This window comes from Primulina eburnea, chromosome 6 (assembly GCF_022965805.1).
Source record: "Primulina eburnea isolate SZY01 chromosome 6, ASM2296580v1, whole genome shotgun sequence".
Classification (NCBI taxonomy): Eukaryota; Viridiplantae; Streptophyta; class Magnoliopsida; order Lamiales; family Gesneriaceae; genus Primulina; species Primulina eburnea.
The window spans coordinates 18,543,119-18,564,618 of record NC_133106.1 but is presented as its reverse complement, the minus strand read 5'-3'; the positions used below and the strand labels follow the sequence as shown (position 1 = coordinate 18,564,618).

The following is a 21,500-nucleotide window of genomic DNA, read 5'->3' as shown; positions in this document are numbered from 1 at the left end:
CATAGTTATGTGTGCCTAGGAAATTTGATGAAATCTTAAATTATCTTCGAATGAATAAATTCAAAAGTAAGAAGAATGCAATATCCTCCAAACAACCTTACGTTTTCTTGCTAGAGTGTATTGAGGAATCACATTCCTCTTAAATAAACATCATCGTACATGCAATATGAGACGTTACGGCCGTAATTTTATTAGAAATTAATTAAAGAATTTTTTTAAAAAAATTTAATGGCCAAACACAAAGGGCCAAAGTATGCAAATTTTTGTAATAGGAAACTTACGTCCACCAACTGTAAGCCCCTTTTTTTAAAAAAAAAAAATCAAGCAAGAAAATTTGTCAACATTTTAGTGGGTTCATCCTTAATCTTCAAACCCTAATGGAAATATTTTAAATGCCCACAGTCTCATGAATCTTTAATTCAAAATGTGGATAGACTGGATAACTTTTCAGGCATGAATCACAATATCAAAAGCAATCAAAGTATTTACTACGAATCTATCGATATGTTAACAAACAGACTTTTACTTGCCCTAAATTTGAGAGAATATGGTTTTGAGATGATCCCGACGCTTGGAAGATATCCGAACCCGATCAAAGTCGGAAAAAATCTGCACTTTTCGACCTCTCTTTGAAAACCCTTTATTTTTCTGTCTATTGATTCTCACGTGAAGTGGGTTTTGGAAAAGGTTTCCCTTCTTTTATTTTTATAGACTTAAAAAGTTTATATATCAATAATTAAAAGTGCCAAAATATTAAAATGACAAAGTATTATGATACCCCATGGATGGGCCCACTACCCTTTGGCCCATCCCTAGCCCAAATGGAAGAAGCTCATTGTAATGCCCGAGAATTTAATTAACGTAATCTGAGATGATTTGTTGATTATGACTTGATGTAATTATAGCCGGGCCAGTTCGAGATCAAATTGGAAAAAAATTATGAGGGACACAAGATTTGGGCCGAATGTCATTCGCCCGGGCGGGAGTTTATGACCGCCCGAGCGAGAGGGTTTAATGGTAGAAAGCCGAGAGTCCTTCGCCCGGGCGGCACTTTTTGTCCGCCCGAGCGCGCATGTAGAATTGTGAGGGCCGAGAGTGCTTCGCCCTAGCGGTAGGTTTTGACCGCCCTAGCGAGCGACGTGCAACTTGAAAGGCGAGCCACTTGGCCTATTGCATGTTCGGGGGTATATATATATATATATATATATATATATATATATACATGCATATCAGAAGAATTGAAGCAAGAATCGAGAATCTTGAGGAATGCTTCGTTCTTAGATTTAGGAATTGATTTGCGAGCGAACCGTCCATCCAAATTGAAATCCGACTTCAGTACGGTGTTCCTATCAACACAGGCTACGCAAGGACGTAAGTTTTATTACGTTTAGACAAGATTTGATTTATGATGTTGTCAGAATTGAATATGATTCAGATATGGTGTTTCTGCTACCGTAGATATTGTAGAAGCGAAGTCAGATTTAGAAATAGACTGGTTATGGCATTGTTATGAATTTTAGAGTTGATTTGATTGAGATTGCTATCAGAATTATGCTGTTATTCATTTTAAAGTGTACAGATACTGAAGTTATAGATTGTACTGAGATTTATTAGGAATTCTGGTAGTGTAATCGTGATGTTAAGACTGACGGGGTTACAAGACTGTAGTGTTATGCCGTCTAAACATCAGTTGGTACAGATTGATCAGATTCAGTATTGGTTTCTGTTATCTCGTGATATTGTTGATGTGATCAGATTTTGTACTGAATTGGGTATTGATCAGAACAGATTGTGTTTTGAGCTACACATTGATACAGTGTATTTATTCTTGTCATTTCAGTTTGAAGATGGACAGACTGGACTTCGAGACTACGTCTTCCTCAGACGGGGAAGATAAAGGTATAATTCATGCGATATTCGGGACGCATAACTCAAATTAGATTAATTTGAGTTTCCCAATAAAATCACATACTAGATTATTGTTTATACTGTTATCTGATTATGCTTTGATTATAGAATCTGTATTCAAGCAGGTAAGATAATTGTGATATTCAGTTATGAATATGATTATGCTTTGTTTACAGATTGTTATTCATTGCAGTTAAGATAGGAAAGTCTTTGACAGGCATTGTCAAATATCTAGACGTTTCGGTGTATCTCAGCATAGGAGTAGGTATTACTCTTATTGCCGCCGTTGATACAGCTCAGACCGAAGTCTAGGAATGAGACGTTCATTACCCCGATTGGAGGGTAGGTAGTGACGTCTTATTCACACCGGGATCCCTAGAGTTCTAGTCGAGTCAAGTCTAGACGTGATTTGATTAGGACTGCATGCTTATATGGATGTGGTTCCTAGATCATAGGACCCATCATTATTGCTTCCAATTGTGCTAGCATGTTTTTGTGATTTAGATTGGTTATATGCATGGTTGGTTGATTTGAAGTGCATGCTTGTTGTGGGATTAGATTTCATAGCTTATGAAATCTAATGTTTCGATTTTATTCGTAACAGCATGTTTCATGAATTATTTTATGTATATACATGTTTACCATGTTTTATACTGGGATTTATTCTCACCGGAGTTATCCGGCTGTTGTCTTGTTTTGTATGTGTGCATGACAACAGGTGGGGCTGGATCAGGGTCGAGATGACGATGAGAGAAGACGAGTTAGCGTGGTGATTCCGGACTTACAGTAGATTGGGTTTTATTACTTGAATTTAGTAGTTGAACCTTAGATTAGATTATTGTATGTTAATACTGAAATGTATTTTATACAGATATGTATATTATTTAGATTCCATTACCTTCCGCTATTGTATATTAAAAAGAAAAATTTTTAGACCCTGTTTTATCTTAATTGATAATTAATCCCAACGATGATTAAGAAAATGATTAGCGTCCGGGTCCCCACAACAGGTGGTATCAGAGCCAAAGGATTCCTAGAGTGAGATAATTAGAGCGGATTGTTCCTTTAGAGGTTAGATCTTTTAGCTATTGATCTTTTAGCGATAGATCTTTTAGACTGACTTAGATTGGGATAGAAGAGAATGAGCGGGGTAGATGAATTTTCTTTCCTTGCATGTCTGTGCTAGCATGAGATTGATTTTCATGTTGATTGACATTGTGTGCTAGCATGAGACTATGTGTTACTGCGTTAAGATACATGTTACCTGATTATATGATTTGAATTGGTATATGTATTCTTAAATAATCAGATCGGATTCATGATCAGCAGTAAGATGATCATGATCAGAAAAGATTGGCACAGATTTGTAGTACTGGGTACTAACCTTTTTGGTAATCAGATGTACCTCCCCGTAGAATTCCGGAAAGAGGCAGTACTTCGTATGCTCAGACAGATAGATCAGAACCTCAGACAGGTATGTCAGAACTTCAGATAGATATGTCAGAGACTCAGATAGAAACGAAGTTTGCAGAATTACAGTTATTTCAGCCGCCGATTCTGAGTGGGACTGAGACATCTGAAGATTGCCAGAACTGGTTGGATGACATCGAAATATTGTTCGACTTCTTAGAATGTACAGAGGAGCAGAGAGTTAAATTGATATTCCTTCAATTACGAGAGACTGCCAGGAGTTGGTGGACTACGATCAAAGGGATCTTAGAACTACGTCGTATGGTAATCACGTGGGAAGTCTTCAAAGCTGAATTCTATCAGAGATTTTTCTCAGTTTCGTATCAAGAGGACAAAAGAGCAGAATTTGAGAATCTGAGACAAGGGCCATTGAATATTGATGAATATTCTTTTAAATTCTCTACTTTATTGCGTTTTGTTCCTCAGTTAGCTGGGAATGATGAAGCTGTGGTGAATCAGTTCATCAGAGGATTGAATTCGGAAGTAGTTGCATTGATGAATCTGCAGCGACCTTACCATTTCGCTGATGTCCTGAGTAGAGCGAAGAGAGCTGAGGCGAGTCTGATTAGACAGCTAGGGAGGTTGTGTGTGAAACAACCCCAGACACAAAAATCCCCTATCAGATTTGATAAAGGCAGTACGAGTGGAAAGCAAGATATGCTGAAAGCTCAGAAGAAGTCATTCAAGAAGTTGGGAAGTGGTTCCTCTAGTTCCAGTGTGTCTAGTCCGCGTTATACCGGAGAACATTGTAGGACTTGTGGAGGGAGACATTCCCCAGAGCACTGCCAGGGAGTGCGTGGTAGATGCAATATCTGCAAACAGATGGGGCACTTTGCTAAAGTTTGTCCCCAAAGAGGTTCCCGAAGATTTTAGGAAACAGAATTTAATGGAGAAACCGACCCAGAAATCACCACAGGTACTATTTTTTATGATTATATTGCATATGTATTGATATGTACTAATGCAGTTTTTATGAGTATCTGGGAATGAATAGCATGGAGATATGCTATATTTGTTGGGTCTGTGTATACTGTAGTATTGAGTTTTGCTTGTTGAAGGATATGTTGATATCAGAAATTTCTGTGCCATATGATATACTACAGTTAGATAAGAATAAGATGGGGTTCGATTATGATGTACTTGTGCTAGATGATTTTGATTGCATTAGTGACAGGTATATACTAAACAAGTACAGAAGTTTAAGACCCGATCTAGTTGATGAATGAGGATTTTAGATCCAGAATTCCTTAGATCATTGTACTGTTCTTGACTCGATTAGTACAAAAAGGAATAGATAGTATCCTTATGTATTCAGTAGATCCACTGAAATCGCGTCTAGCAGTAACACATGGGCTAGTAATCTAATAGTTGACTGGTGTTGGCCTAGATAGGATGTCAGATGTGTTTTATATCAGAATGAACAGGAAGAAGTGACAGATTAAAGTATGGGCTAAGGAATCCAGTTGATTGTGTATTTCTCTGGAAGACATTTTAGTTGGTTTCTAAATTGACAGATTATGTGTTCAAGGGTAGTCTGAAGAATAATGCTTGTTATCTCTATGATTTATTGATATATTGGCAGCATTCAATTGATTATATTGAATATTTGAAGAGTGGGTGAAATATTCCGAGAACCGTGATTATTGTATACAGCAATGGGTCAGGTATGGATCCGAATGCAGTTATTGATACAGGTTTATATTCAGACTATGTGGTATCAGGAATGTCAGAATTAGTAGAATGTCAGATATGTCAGAACTTCCTTATCTGATTTGGACAGATTATCTTATTCTGATTATCTTTTTCTTGTGTTGCTTTACATCTGCTGAGTATTGTTATGATTCTAACTCAGTATTGGAGACATCTTATATTGTTTGGGAGTATATTCTATTTGCAGATGAGATATAGCAGTGGATCTGGACAGTATGAAGATTGGTCAGCCAGCCAGAATCTATTATGTTATGAGTTTTCTTAAACTCACTAGATCAGCATAGGACATTTCTATTCGGAGTTTGAGTTGATGTTATTGTAAGTATTATTCAGTGTGTGATACTATGCAGTTCCAATTGTATCAGCGTTGTTGTGGAAAATACTGTAGTTCCGAACGGTGATCAGAATTTTCAGATCTGTATTTTGTTGATCAGATCAATATAACATCTGTATGAGTTTGCGTTTTCTATGGGTTTGGTTATTGTGTGATATCAGAATGTTTCCGAATTGTTTTCAGCTTTGATATGGATAGTCAGAGCCGAATGCAAGGTAGGTATTTTTCATTATTTTATATTAGTAACTATTTGTTTATACCGGATAGTTCGAATCTGAAGTCTCAAGTAGTGTCAGAAATGCACCATAGGGGATTCAGTTTTCATTCAGATGGTTCAGAATGTATGATATTCGAACAGATAATGTTGGTATAGACAGATGAGATCAGTTGGAACAGCAATTTATGTTATAAGGTTGGTAGAAATGGTACTGTTATGTCTGAATTGCTAACAAACGAAGCCAGAAAGCTAGGAATCAGAAGATGATTACCGACTTAATATACTCCTGAATAGAAATGGGAGTACATTTCTATTACTTTTGTGATAAATTATATCATAAGCCTTGTTCTCTCAGACGTGTTACAGATTGACAGGTAGTCAGCGTGTAGTATTCAGATATTGAAAGATATTGATAGAACTCTAGTGCTGGATGGTAACACTAGTTATCAAGATAGTGCAGAAGAAATAGATGTAGGAAACCAATGTCGGATAATGACGATTGGTATTGGGAGCCGAAGATGGAATAGCAACTACAGGTGGTATGGCTTTGTTATAAATTGCAATTGGCGTATACAGGTGTTATATAGCCAGTAATATGGGATTGATTCGGCTAGTGAAATGAGTTTGGATGTTAAACTCTGTCATATATTTCTTCTGACAGATTTGGTTTGATGATTGGTGAGTTCGAGGACGAACTCAGATCTAAGAGGGGGAGAAATGTAATGCCCGAGAATTTAATTAACGTAATCTGAGATGATTTGTTGATTATGACTTGATGTAATTATAGCCGGGCCAGTTCGAGATCAAATTGGAAAAAAATTATGAGGGACACAAGATTTGGGCCGAATGTCATTCGCCCGGGCGGGAGTTTATGACCGCCCGAGCGAGAGGGTTTAATGGTAGAAAGCTGAGAGTCCTTCGCCCGGGCGGCACTTTTTGTCCGCCCGAGCGCGCATGTAGAATTGTGAGGGCCGAGAGTGCTTCGCCCTAGCGGTAGGTTTTGACCGCCCTAGCGAGCGACGTGCAACTTGAAAGGCGAGCCACTTGGCCTATTGCATGTTCGGGGGTATATATATATATATATATATATATATATATATATATATATATATATATATACATGCATATCAGAAGAATTGAAGCAAGAATCGAGAATCTTGAGGAATGCTTCGTTCTTAGATTTAGGAATTGATTTGCGAGCGAACCGTCTATCCAAATTGAAATCCGACTTCAGTACGGTGTTCCTATCAACACAGGCTACGCAAGGACGTAAGTTTTATTACGTTTAGACAAGATTTGATTTTATGATGTTGTCAGAATTGAATATGATTCAGATATGGTGTTTCTGCTACCGTAGATATTGTAGAAGCGAAGTCAGATTTAGAAATAGACTGGTTATGGCATTGTTATGAATTTTAGAGTTGATTTGATTGAGATTGCTATCAGAATTATGCTGTTATTCATTTTAAAGTGTACAGATACTGAAGTTATAGATTGTACTGAGATTTATTAGGAATTCTGGTAGTGTAATCGTGATGTTAAGACTGACGGGGTTACAAGACTGTAGTGTTATGCCGTCTAAACATCAGTTGGTACAGATTGATCAGATTCAGTATTGGTTTCTGTTATCTCGTGATATTGTTGATGTGATCAGATTTTGTACTGAATTGGGTATTGATCAGAACAGATTGTGTTTTGAGCTACACATTGATACAGTGTATTTATTCTTGTCATTTCAGTTTGAAGATGGACAGACTGGACTTCGAGACTACGTCTTCCTCAGACGGGGAAGATAAAGGTATAATTCATGCGATATTCGGGACGCATAACTCAAATTAGATTAATTTGAGTTTCCCAATAAAATCACATACTAGATTATTGTTTATACTGTTATCTGATTATGCTTTGATTATAGAATCTGTATTCAAGCAGGTAAGATAATTGTGATATTCAGTTATGAATATGATTATGCTTTGTTTACAGATTGTTATTCATTGCAGTTAAGATAGGAAAGTCTTTGACAGGCATTGTCAAATATCTAGACGTTTCGGTGTATCTCAGCATAGGAGTAGGTATTACTCTTATTGCCGCCGTTGATACAGCTCAGACCGAAGTCTAGGAATGAGACGTTCATTACCCCGATTGGAGGGTAGGTAGTGACGTCTTATTCACACCGGGATCCCTAGAGTTCTAGTCGAGTCAAGTCTAGACGTGATTTGATTAGGACTGCATGCTTATATGGATGTGGTTCCTAGATCATAGGACCCATCATTATTGCTTCCAATTGTGCTAGCATGTTTTTGTGATTTAGATTGGTTATATGCATGGTTGGTTGATTTGAAGTGCATGCTTGTTGTGGGATTAGATTTCATAGCTTATGAAATCTAATGTTTCGATTTTATTCGTAACAGCATGTTTCATGAATTATTTTATGTATATACATGTTTACCATGTTTTATACTGGGATTTATTCTCACCGGAGTTATCCGGCTGTTGTCTTGTTTTGTATGTGTGCATGACAACAGGTGGGGCTGGATCAGGGTCGAGATGACGATGAGAGAAGACGAGTTAGCGTGGTGATTCCGGACTTACAGTAGATTGGGTTTTATTACTTGAATTTAGTAGTTGAACCTTAGATTAGATTATTGTATGTTAATACTGAAATGTATTTTATACAGATATGTATATTATTTAGATTCCATTACCTTCCGCTATTGTATATTAAAAAGAAAAATTTTTAGACCCTGTTTTATCTTAATTGATAATTAATCCCAACGATGATTAAGAAAATGATTAGCGTCCGGGTCCCCACACTCATCAAGGGCCTAGGTATTCTCCTATAAATACAAGGTTTGAGGGTATGATAATCCATTCACTATATTGTTTTCAGCAACACCCTTAGCTGTTCCCCCCATATATACTCAGTCTCTGACTTGAGAGTCGGAGGGGCTACGCTAGGACACCCTCCTGGCCCCTTTCTACGGATCTTATTTGTGATTTCAGGCTTAGGGTAATTTAAAAACCTGCGTCTGGACTAGTGACACTTACTGGAAGCGGACCCTAAATTTCCCGTGCGTATCACTTGGCGCCATCTGTGTGAATCTTTGAGTTTAGACGTAGAGATGGTAGGGAGGAGAGGGAGAAGAAAAGTTAACTCAGTGTCATCGCATCCTCAGAGGGGACCCGAACAGTCTCATGCTGAGGCGAGGCAGGAACAATCCCATCCGGAGACGAGAACTGAACAACCTCGTCAAGAGACCAGAGCCGAGTAACCCTGTCCTAATGAAAATGTGGGGAACTTGACCTTGGAGCAGTTGGGCCAATTTATCACTAGGACAGTGGATGAGGCCATGAAGAGGAACTAGGAATCTATGTTTGCAGAAGAGCAGGCCGCTCGCCAGGAGCGAGAAGAGAACGTTGAGGGCCATCAGAGCCGGTTTGAAAAGACGCAACCACTCCAAAGTGGAGAAGTTAGTGAGATAGGGGAGATGTGGAAAGAGATATGGATGTTGAGGCAGTAGATAGGAAGCCGAGCGCCGGTACCCAATAGAGGAAGTCATTTTTCATTGGCCATCTTAGAGGAAGGGCTTCCTCCAAATTTCCGACAGTCAAATGTAGTAGAATATGATGGACATAAAGACCCCGAAGAACACTAGGGGAGATTTTAGAATGCGGCTCTATTGCACAAATATTCGGATGGAGTCAGGTGTAGGGTGTTTCTGGGCACGTTGGTGAGGTCAGTCCAGCAGTGGTTTAACACCTTGAAGCCCAACTCCATACGTTCTTTTGAGGACTTCTCATCTGCATTCTTGCACCGATTCGCTAGCAGCAAGAGGCACCAAAAAAATTATTTGAGCCTGTTCGTGATGAAACAATAGGAGTCCGAGACTTTGCGGGAATTTGTCCAGCGTTTTAACAATACAGCACTGGAGATACCGGCAGCTACCCTGGACATCATGATATGTGCCTTCACCCAAGGCCTGAGAGGAGAGGAGTTTTTTAAATCACTGGTCAAGAAACCTCCGTCGAGCTATGATGACTTGTTGGCTCGAGCTGAGAATTATGTAAACTTGGAAGATGCCCGATGGTGCAGAAGGATGGAAAACCGGCCCGGAGGAAGTAGAGTTGAGGGAGCAGAGAAAGGAGGAAGGAAGAGGGGTGAGGGGGGAAGAGAGGAAGACAGAACTAGAAGTAGAGGACAATTCTCATCACATGTTCCTCTGAATAGGAATCGGGATAAAGTGATGGAGGTGAGGGAGTCAGGGGAAAGGGGGGAGAAGTCGCAGAGGGTTTAGACCAGTGCTCGGCCTCCTCCGCGAGGCAGACGAGAATGATCCTCATCCGGGGACCGACCAAAACCTCGTCTGTCTCCTATGCGAGGTCGAGGTCCTCCTTGGATAAACTAGAGGGTCGGAGAGCCGAGAAGAGAGGGGTGGGGTCAGGATGTTCCTCGGGAACATTTCAGGCCAAGGAGAAGAACAGATAAAGATAACCACCCCACGAGAGGAATGATTCACATAATCTCGGTGGGTGCTACTAATGGAGACTCTGGGCGACCTCGGAAAGCGCACGGGAGGAGTTTGGAGAATTTTGAGATATCTAGGGGTGCAAACTTACCCCAAGATCCTGCCATGAGCTTCGGGTCGGAAGACCTTCAAAGCATCGTGGCTCCTCATAACGATGCCTTGGTGGTGACGGCCACCATTGCCAAATACGATGTGGCAAGAATCTTTATTGATAATGGGAGCTTTGTAAATATATTGTTTAAGAGTACGTTGGATCAGATGAAGGTGGAAGGATTCGAGTTTGATCCAGTCTCCACTCCTCTATATGGGTTCGCGGGACATGCCTTTCCGCCGCTGGGTCAGATTTGTGGGGACCCAAACCTAATCCATCTTCTTAATCATTATTAGGATCATTTAATTAATCTGGTTCAATTTTTTTTTAATACAAATGCGGAAACGTAAAGTAATCAATCTGATATATATATCAACATAAAGTACAAATCATGTACACCACATGTTTCTCCCAACTAGAGTTCAGCCACTACATCAAGTACTGAAAATAACTCCACTCTAAGTCCGGATCTCCACGCTAATCTTGAATCTCTTATTCTCTTCGCGACCCTGATCCTGTCCCACCTGTTGTCATGCACACATACAAACAAGACAACAGCCGAATAACTCCGGTGAGAAAGAATCCCAGTATAATTAATGTAAACATGCAATCATATAAAAACATATATCAAAGCATGAAACGTATATCAATATCCTGTATCAAATCAGAAGACGTATATTGATATAAAGCTGTAAATAAAACTCTAGAATTGTCATCTCAGACTCGACTCATCTCTAATCTAAGGATCCCGGTTTCTGGATATTGTCACATATATCGAATCTCAGCGATAAGAATGAATCAATTCCTAAGCGACATCAATATAAACCAAACATCCAGTGTCTTGGCGAATCAGCCGAAGACTTGGCGCATCAGCCAATGACTAGGCGAATTAGCCTATGACTCAATACACGCTCTGTCTATGAATCAATAGACCACACATATCAATTTCACAATTTCAGATATCAATGCAATAAAATAAAGTATGTGATTTAGGGAAACTCCAGTCAAATCGAACTCGAGTTGTGCAATCACGAATCAACATTGATTTATACCTTTCTTTATAACAATCTGACTATGTCGAAGTTTCGGATTCAATGCCCGTCAATACTCTATCTGGCAATGACAATAACGAGGAATACAATATCAATACCTCCCTCAATCAATACTAGATATAACCAGAACTGAATCAAATTTTGTTTCAACAACATAACTCTACAGTCTCAATATACCCAGCAGTACAAATCAATAAATATCAATTCCTGCAACTTATAGTCAATAATGATACAAATCTGATATCACATCTCGATCTAATCAGCTCTGAAAATCATAACAATTTAATACGATAACCGTTCTTCAATCCGGTTTCAATTATACGATGTTTAACATATTAAGAACACCATATATGAATCATATCTTATTCTGGCAATACCATAATTTCAAAACATGTCAAAACGTAATAAAACTTACGTCCTGTTGTAGTTGTCGACGAGAGGATCCCAAAACTGTGCCCGGATTCAAATTCTGATAACTGGTTGGTATAAAATCACCAATCTAGCACCACCTGAAGCTTTGAAGGTTTTTCTAAAGGAATTCTCATTTCTTCCTTCTGAATCGTTGAGAGAGATGCAATATATATATATATATAAATATATATATATATATATATATATATATATATATATATATATATCACTTGCATGTAAGACCAGGTGGCTCGTCCTTCTTGCTGCATGTCTCGCGCATATGCGCGACCTCAACCGGCGCATATGCGCGAGACCTACATGTCTCCGCACATTTCTTCTCGGCAACTCGCACATATGCACGAGGTTCTCTGGACTTAACACTTGTTCCTCGCACAGCTCGTGCATATGCGTGCCCTCACTCCGCGCAGATGCGCGTGGTCTTCTGCCCATTTCGTGCATGTGCGCGCATTCTGTCGCGCATGTGCGCGAATGGTACTGTCCTCGCACATTAAATCTCACATGCAATCACATTTCGTGTCTCGGAATGATCCTTCGTAATCATATCAAATCATAAATCAATAATTACAGATTTTCAGGATAAAAATCTCGGGCATTACATTTCTCCCCCCCTAAGATACGATTTCGTCCTCGAAATCACAGGCAGTCAAATCATATCAATAAGAAGGTATACAGCAGAAGCTAAATAGAAAACCCATATCAGTGAAATAACTCTAGAAATCGATGTCTTATGTCTGATTCACTCTCCCAGGTAGCTTCTTCAATGCCATGGAGACTCAACTGAACTTTCACCAGCGGGATAGTCTTCATTCTGAGTGTCTTTTCCTTCCGATCGAGTATCTGAATCGACTTTTCAAAATAGGTCAATGTCTCATCAAGCTCAGCCTCATCTGGCTGAATAATATGTGAAGCATCTGGCATATACTTCCACAATAATGATACATGAAAGACATCATGTATTCCAGATAAAGAAGGCGGTAAGGCGAGTCGATAGGCACGATCTCATATCTTCTCGAGAATCTCATTCAGTCCAGTGTAACGTGGAGACAGTTTCCCTTTCTTGCCAAATCTGACAACTCCTCGGAAAGGTGAAATCTTTAGAATACTCGGTCTCCTGTCTCAAATACCAATGGTCTACGTCGGACATTGGCATATTTTGCATGTCTGTCTTGAGCTACCTTCATTCTCTTCCGAATCAAATTTACTTTTTCAGTCATATCTCTGATAATGTCAGGTCCAATCTCAGGAACCTCAGAGATATCATCCCAACACAGAGGGGATCTGCATTTCTTACCGTACAACGCCTCGAATGGAGCCATCTCAATACTCGTCTGATAGCTATTGTTGTACGAGAACTCACAAAGTGGCAATGCATCCTGCCAATTTTATGCTAAAATCAAGCACTACAGCTCTATGCATATCTTCGAATGTCTGAATCGTTCGTTCTTAATGTCCGTCAGTCTGTGGATGATATGCGGTACTCAGATGTAACTTCATACCTAGAGACTGATGTAAACTATGCCAGAAGTGCGAAATAAACCAAGGATCACGGTCTGAAACAATCGACTTCGGCACTCCGTGCAATCTGACCACCTCTCTGACATAAATATCTGCCATCTGGTCATGTCGGTACGTTATCTTGTACGTAATAAAACATGAGGATTTGGTCAATCTATAAATTACGACCCAAATCGCATCACAACCTCGGGAGGATCTCGGTAGCTTCGTCACGAAGTCCATGGAAATGTGATCCCATTTCCATTCAGGAATCAATAACCTCTATAACAATCCTCCTGGTTTCTTTCTTTCCGCTTTCACCTGTTGGCAATTCAAACATCTAGAAACATATTCTGCGATATCAGCTTTCATCTGTTTCCACAAAAACTGTCTTTTCAAATCGTTATACATTTTCCTGCCACCAGGATGAATACTGAATCGACTGCTGTGCACTTCTGATAATATCTGTCGTTTCAAATCGGAAACATTCGGCACATTTTCTGAGTCAACTGCGTAATCAGTTTGGCAATACTGGAAAAATCTTTAATAAATCGTCGGTAATATCCTGCCAAACCCATAAAATTGCAAATCTCGGGTACTGATGTCGGTCTCGACCAACTGATCACGGCTTCAACCTTACTGGAATCAACTGAAATACCATCTCCGGATATAATATGACCCAGAAACACCACTTGTCTCAACCAGAACTCACATTTTGATAGTTTAGCATACAATTTCTCAGTCCTCAAGATTCTCAACACAGTTCTCAAGTGTTTGGCATGCTCAGTCATATTTTCGAATAAATCAAAATATCATCAATGAATATAATCACAAAATCATCGAGATATTTCTGAATGATACGGTTCATCAGACCCATAAATACAGCTGGAGCATTCGTTAAACCAAATGGCATGACAATAAACTCATAATGTCCATACTTGGTTCTGAACGCGGTCTTTGGGATATCAGAATCTCTGACACTCAGCTGATGATATCTAGATCTCAGATCAATCTTGGAATATACAGAAGAACCCTGCAACTGATCAAATAAATAATCAATACAAGGCAAAGGGTATTTATTCTTTACCGTTGCCTTGTTTAGTTGACAATAATTGATACAGAGTCTCATCGAATCGTCTTTCTTTCTCACAAACAATACTGGAGCACCCCAAGGAGATACGCTTGGTCTGATATATCCCTTGGCCAGTAAATCCTCCAACTGTTCTTTCAACTCTTTCAACTCAATCGGTGCCATTCTGTACGGAGCCCTCAAAATCGGAACTGTACCTGGCATCAACTCAATGCTGAAGTCTATCTCTCGAATCGGAGGCAAATCAGGAATCTCATCTGGGAAGACATCAACGAACTCACATACCACTGGCAAATCGGCCAATGATGGACTCGATTTCAGTACATCAACTGAACAAACAAAGAATCCCTCCGCTCTTTTCTATAACAATCGAGTCATAGATACTACGGATATCAAAGGAATTCTAGCTCGAGAACCCTTGCCGTAAAATTTCCACTCATCAGCCATCTCAGGTCTGAATTTCACAATTTTGTGGAAAAAATCAACGGTAACCCTGTACTTGGTCAGCATATCAATACCAATAATATAGTCAAAATCAGACAACCAAAGTACGATACAATCTAACTCAATCTCATACCCGTCATACTGTAGCATACAATGGTTAACATACTTTACTGATATCAAACATGTCCCTAAGGAGAAGAGACAGACACTACAGCAGATAATGACTCAACAAACAAAGCATGAATCAATGCAAATCGTTCAGAATAAAAGTATGTGAAGCACCAGTATCAATCAATACATATGCAGGGTAACAACATAAAGAATAGTTACCTGCAGCAACGTCATCTGGTGCTTCCTGAGCCTGTTCCTCTGTCAAAGCAAATACTCTGGCCTGCTGTCTAGGAGGCTGGCTAACTGTCTGGCTTCCTCCTGGCCTCTGCTGTGACTGAGATGGTGCTGGCTGAAATGAATGAATAGTAGCCGATCGTCTATCAGTCTGTGCTGCTGATCCTGATGATTCGGCTCCCTGGGATATTTGGGAACCTCTTTGTGGACATACTCTAGTAAAATGTCCCTGTTGTCTGCAGATGTGGCAACTACGAAGTACTCCTTGGCATTGCTCTGTGGGATGTCTCCCTCCGCAAGTTCTGTAGTAAGCTTTGGTATAAATCTGTTTGGAACCACTGGAGCTAGAAGAACTGCTGCCAGACTTCTTAAACTGTTTCCCTCTGGCTTTCAGAAAATCTTTCTTTCCACCACTGCTACTGCCACTCTCGAATCTGGGAGGTGGTTGTTGTGGTCTCGGTGTTGGAGGAACATATGAAGCTCCTTTCTGTCTCATCAGACCAGCTTCAGCTCCTTTTGCTCTACTCAGAGCGTCAGTGAAATTATTCGGTCGCCCAGTGTTCACTAATGTAAAGATCTCGGGGTTCAAACCATTGATGAACTGATCAGCAATCGCTTCCTCATTCTCGTCCACATGTGGAGTAAATCCCAACAAGGTAGAAAACTTGGTCACATTCTCTTCAACGTTTAACTGCCCCTGTTTCATATTAGCAAATTCTGCCCCCTTGTCTTTCCTGTACGACACTGGGAAAAATCTCTGATAAAACCCAGTTCTAAACACATTCCAAGTAATAACTGTACCTCGGTGCTACAATGCCCGCTTCGTCGTAATCCACCAGTTCTTGGCAACATCATGCAATTGGTGCCCAATCAGTCGAACTCGTCACTCATTGTATAATCCAGAGACTCAAACAACATTTCTATGTCATCCAACCAACTCTCGCAGTCAATCGAAGTCTCTGTTCCTTTCAGGGTTGACGGTTTGAATGACTGAAATCTTTTCAACAATGTTTCCATTGGAGTTGCTGTCACATCCAATACCACAATCTATTTCATTTCAGTCCCCCCTCCAATCATCTTACAGCTGATCAAGAATCGGTTCTATTCATTCTCAATAATACACGTTACAAATCAAATCAGATAGTCAAGTAAACATGTATTATATAAAGCAGTAGACATGCTAGCAATCACAAGCAAGGAAAGAAAACTCATTCTACCCCGCTCACTAGCTCCTATCTCAGTCTAAGGTAACATACTGCCCTGATACCACCTGCTGTGGGGACCCGAACCTAATCCATCTTCTTAATCATTATTAGGATCATTTAATTAATCTGGTTCAATTTTTTTTAATACAAATGCGAAAACGCAAAGTAATCAATCTGATATATATATCAACATAAAGTACAAATCATGTACACCATATGTTTCTACCAACTAGAGTTCAGCGACTACATCAAGTACTGAAAATAACTTTACTCTAAGTCTGTATCTCCAAGCTAATCTTGAATCTCTCATTCTCTTCGCGACCCTGATCCTATCCCACCTGTTGTCATGCATACATACAAACAAGATAACAGCCGGATAACTCCGACGAGAAATAATCAAAGTATAAACAATGTAAACATGCAATAATATAAAAACATATATCAAAGCATGAAACATATATCAATATCATGTATCAAATCAGAAGACGTATATCGATATAAAGCTGTAAATAAAACTCTAGAATTGTCATCTCAGACTCGACTCATCTCTAATCTAGGGATCTCGGTTTCTGGATATTGTCACATATATCGAATCTCAGCGATAGGAATTAATCAATTCCTAAGCGACATCAATATAAACCAAACATTCAGTGTCTTGGCGAATCAGCCGAAGACTTGGCGCATCAGCCCATGTCTAGGAAAATCAGCCTATGACTCAATACACGCTCTGCCTATGAATCAATAGACCACACATATCAATTGCATAATTGCAGATATCAATGTATTAAAATAATGTGTGTGATTTTGAGAAACTTAAGTCAAATCGAACTGGAGTTGTGCAATCCCGAATCAACATTGATTTATACCTTTCTTTATAAAAATCTGACTATGTAGAAGTTTCGGATTCAATGCCTGTCAATACTCAATCTGGCAATGACAATAACGAGGAATACAATATCAATACCTCCCTCAATCAATACTGGATAAAACATGAACTGAATCAAATTCTGTTTCAACAGCATAACTTGTACAATCTCAATATACCCTGCTGTACAAATCAATACATATCAATTCCTGCAACTCATAGTCAATAACAATACAAATCTGATATCACATCTCGTCTAATCAGCTCTGAAAATCATAACAATTTCATACGATAACCGTTCTTCAATCCGGTTTCAATTATACGATGTTTAACATATCAAGAACACCATATATGAATCATATCTGATTCTGGCAATACCATAATTTCAAAACATGTCAAAACGTAGTAAAACTTATGTCCTGTTGTAGCTGTCGACTTGAGGATCCCAAAAATGTGCTCGGATTCAAATTCTGATAATCGGTTGGTATAAAATCACCAATCTAGCACCACCTGAAGCTTTGAATGTTTTTCTAAAGGAATTCTCGTTTCTTCCTTCTGAATCGTTGAGAGAGATGCAATATATATATATATATATATATATATATATATATATATATATATATATATATATATATATCACTTGCATGTAAGACCAGGTAGCTCGTTCTTATTGCTGCACGTCTCGCGCATATGCGCGACCTCAACCGACGCATATGCGCGAGACCTACGTGTCTCCGCACATTTCTTCTCGGTAACTCGCGCATATGCGCGCACCCGCGAGGTTCTCTGGACTTAACACTTGTTCCTTGCACAGCTCGCGCATATGCGCGCCCTCACTCCGCGCAAATGCGCGAGGTCTTCTGCCCATTTCGCGCATGTGCACGCATTCTGTCGTGCATGTGCGCGAATGAATCTGTCCTCGCACATTAAATCTCACATGCAATCCCATTTTGTGTCTCGGAACGATCCTTCATAATCATATCAAATCATAAATCAATAATTACATATTATCAGGATAAAAATCTCGGGCATTACAAGATTACTCTTCCCCTATCTTTGGGACGTGACTCTCGACGGGTAACCAAGATTATAACATTTACCGTGGTGGATACCCCCTCGTCATATAATGGAATCCTGGGATGGCCAGCCTTAAAGGATTTCAAAGCTGTAGCTTCTATGTATCATCAGAGGTTGAAGTTCCCTATGGGGAAGGAGGTGGGAGTCTTGTGTGGAGAACAGAAAGTTGCACGACGATGTTATGAAGGAATAATGAAAGAAGAGGGGAAGAGGGCGCGTGTCGAGGTCAATATGATTAGAAGGGGGCGAAGCGGGTTGCCCGTGGTAAGGAAGGAGCTTAAAGAAGTGATGGATGAAGAATCGGAGGCCATAGCACTGGGACCCGAGAAGCAGATGCTCAGAATAGCCCCTGACCTTGACCCAAAGGTTAGGGAGGAACTCATTACTTGCTTACAAACCAATCTCAGTGTGTTTGCTTGGTCAGCGCAAGAGCTCACCGGGACGACCCTGGGTGTGGCGGAGCATCGGTTGAACATCTTGCCGAATGCTCACCCTGTAAAGCAGAAAAAGAGACATTTTGGGCCCAAGAAGGATAGAGTTATCAAGAAGGAGGTGGGAGAGTTGCTCATTGCTGGGCACCTTCGAGAGGTACAATTTCCTACTTGGATCTCGAATGTTGTCCTTGTTCCGAAGAGTTAATGGAAATGGAGGATATGTGTGGACTTCAAAGATCTCAATATGGCATGTCCTAAAGATTGTTATCCTTTGCCCCAGATAGATCAATTGGTGGACTCCACAGCTGGAAATCAATACTTATGCATGCTGGACGCTTATCAGGGGTACCGTCAAATTCCCTTGGCTATGGAAGACCAAGATAAAGTGAGTTTCATCACCTCAGAAAGAACTTTCTGCTACGTGGTGATGTCCTTCGGACTCAAAAATGCCGGAGCCATGTATCAGCGATTGATGGATAGTCTCTTTTCCAAGCAGGTGGGAAGGAATGTCGATGTGTATATAGACAACATCATGGTAAAGTCTAAAGACTCAGCTCAGCTCGTAACTAATTTGGTCGAAACCTTTGCCACCCTCAGATCCTACAAGCTGAAGCTCAATCCTCAGAAGTGTGTCTTCGAGGTGAGGAGTGGAAAGTTTTTGGGTTATATGGTGAGAGAGAGGGGAACTGAGGCCAACCCCAAGAAAATTCAAGCTATCCAAGATATGGTCTCTCCCCAAGGACCTAAAGATGTTCTGCAATTAACAGGGAGGATTGCTGTTCTGGCACGTTTTATCTCGAGGTCCGCTCACAGAAGATTACCATTCTTCCGGACCTTGCGTAAGGCAAAAAAATTAGAATGGGGTCCGGATTGCGAGAAAGCTTCCACAGAATTGAAGGAGTACCTTGCTGAGCTTCCTGTCCTGGCCAAACCGGCATTAGTTGAGCCTTTGTGGGTATATTTATCTGCCACTGAAGGGGCTGTGAGTTTGATCCTTTACAACAAGTTATATTCTATTTTATTTAAATACACGATCAGTGCAATATCTACATCATGATCTAAAGTACAAAATCTGTTCAAAGTACAATTATAAACAAACTAGTGTCATCTTAATCACATAACCGGTGATAAACTACTAGTTCTACGTCTAAGTCCGGAATCACCACTTTAATCACCATCTCTCATTCTCTTCTTGACCCTGATCATGTCCCACCTGTTGTCATGCACACATACAAACACAACAACAGCCGAATAACTCCGGTGAGAATAGAATTCTCAATATAAACAATGTATACATGCAATGTATAAAATCATTTATTAAAAGCATGAATCATAATCTAAAACATAAATCGATACAAACATGTATCATAATCTATGAAACATAATCGATACAAGTCTGTAAATCAAGCCCTGACCCTTATTATAAGGGCCCAAAAATTTGTGTTTGAAAATTTTTGGAAAAATTAAAAATTTTCTCTTTAAAATAATTAAAATATCTCATTCATAAAATAAATTGATAAATCAAGTTTAATGTTCAAAATAGCAGCGGAAGAAATTATTGTTCGCAAAATAACAAGTTAAAGTAGTCCAACAACTGATAAAAATGTTTGAGCATAAAAATGATAAATGTTGTAAATGAGGTCCTCGGGTTCCACTACTGCCGACCCAAGCTAGCTCACTATCCCCGCCCTCGGTCTCGACATCATCAGTACCTACAACAATCAAGTCTAGTGAGTCTAAAGACTCAGCATGCATATATCGTAAATAAAGAGTAAGTAATATAATAAAATTGCATGGGAGTAAAAATATCATGTCATGAGGCATAACGTGAAAATAACTTATCATGAGCAATTATAATACGTGCATAACTGAACTGAGAATAATAGTGAAAATGTTTGCTCCTTGGAGCCCTGTAATGAAATAGCATGTAATAATTTTCGGGTGAGATTATGGTCTACGCAAGTGGCCCCTGCACTGAACTGAACTGAACTGACTGGTAAGTGACCACCGGGTGAATTAATGTTTGTCTGATCAGACTAATGCCACAATATACTGGGTGGAACTGAACTGAACCGGTAAATGACCACCGAGTGATACAATAATCCCATGATAGTGAAATGGCCACAAGAAATATCGCATAAATCTCAAAATGACTATTTTATATTTTTATGCACATAATATAATTAAATGGCATAATTAAATATCCTGTATTATTTTACCACATGGGTTGGATCGTTCCCAGGCTCGCTGCGACCCAAATTTAACATGAAAAATATGCAAATGATTTTCTTGACCAATCTTTGTAATTGAATCCAAAAACGAGACAATTACGCCCAATGACTTCGTATTTAATCATGACTCCATGTCAACCCGAACCAACACCGAACCATCATTTAATCATGATTAAAATACACTTAAAATGATGAAATAATGCTCCTAAAATGGTAATAACCGAAATTTTGGTGAATGGAGGCCAAAAATTCAAACGCTCTTTCGAGAGTCAATTTGGCACATCGCACTGAAATTTCTCGTACGACCTCTAAAATTAACCGAATCACAAACGGCCAAAAAAATTACCTTCCTAACTTGATGAGGCACTGTTCAGTCCGAGGCCATACGCAAAAAGCCAACCGAGAACTCAAACGGGCCTCTGAACCGAAGCAGCAAGTTGCTGTCTAGAAATTCCAAGAACCGCACTTGTGCTTACATTGCTTCGTTTGCGAGACTATTGGCCATTGGGGCTTGCACCACTGACCAGAGCCTCTTACCAACATCCTAGGGTATGGTTTGAACCATGGCTAATGGC

The 21,500-nt window shown here is 39.7% G+C and overlaps 1 protein-coding gene across 1 annotated transcript; it reads left to right on the top strand.

Moving 5' to 3' along the window:
* Positions 1-10,147: 10,147 nt before the first annotated feature.
* On the top strand, positions 10,148-19,751 carry LOC140835361 (uncharacterized). The gene is made up of 3 exons (XM_073200850.1): positions 10,148-10,502; positions 18,331-18,848; positions 18,975-19,751. Exons 1-3 carry the CDS (start codon positions 10,148-10,150, stop codon positions 19,749-19,751), a joined length of 1,650 nt encoding a protein of 549 aa, XP_073056951.1.
* The last annotated feature ends 1,749 nt before the right edge of the window (positions 19,752-21,500 follow it).

Bases quoted from the DNA above. Each gene is read 5' to 3' on its own strand.
- LOC140835361 (XM_073200850.1), top strand. From the start codon at position 10,148: ATGATTCACATAATCTCGGTGGGTGCTACTAATGGAGACTCTGGGCGA. The intron at 10,503-18,330 runs GTCAGATTTGTG...TGGGATGGCCAG, and splicing joins ACATGCCTTTCCGCCGCTGG to CCTTAAAGGATTTCAAAGCT. The intron at 18,849-18,974 runs GTACAATTTCCT...CCTTTGCCCCAG, and splicing joins TTGCTGGGCACCTTCGAGAG to ATAGATCAATTGGTGGACTC.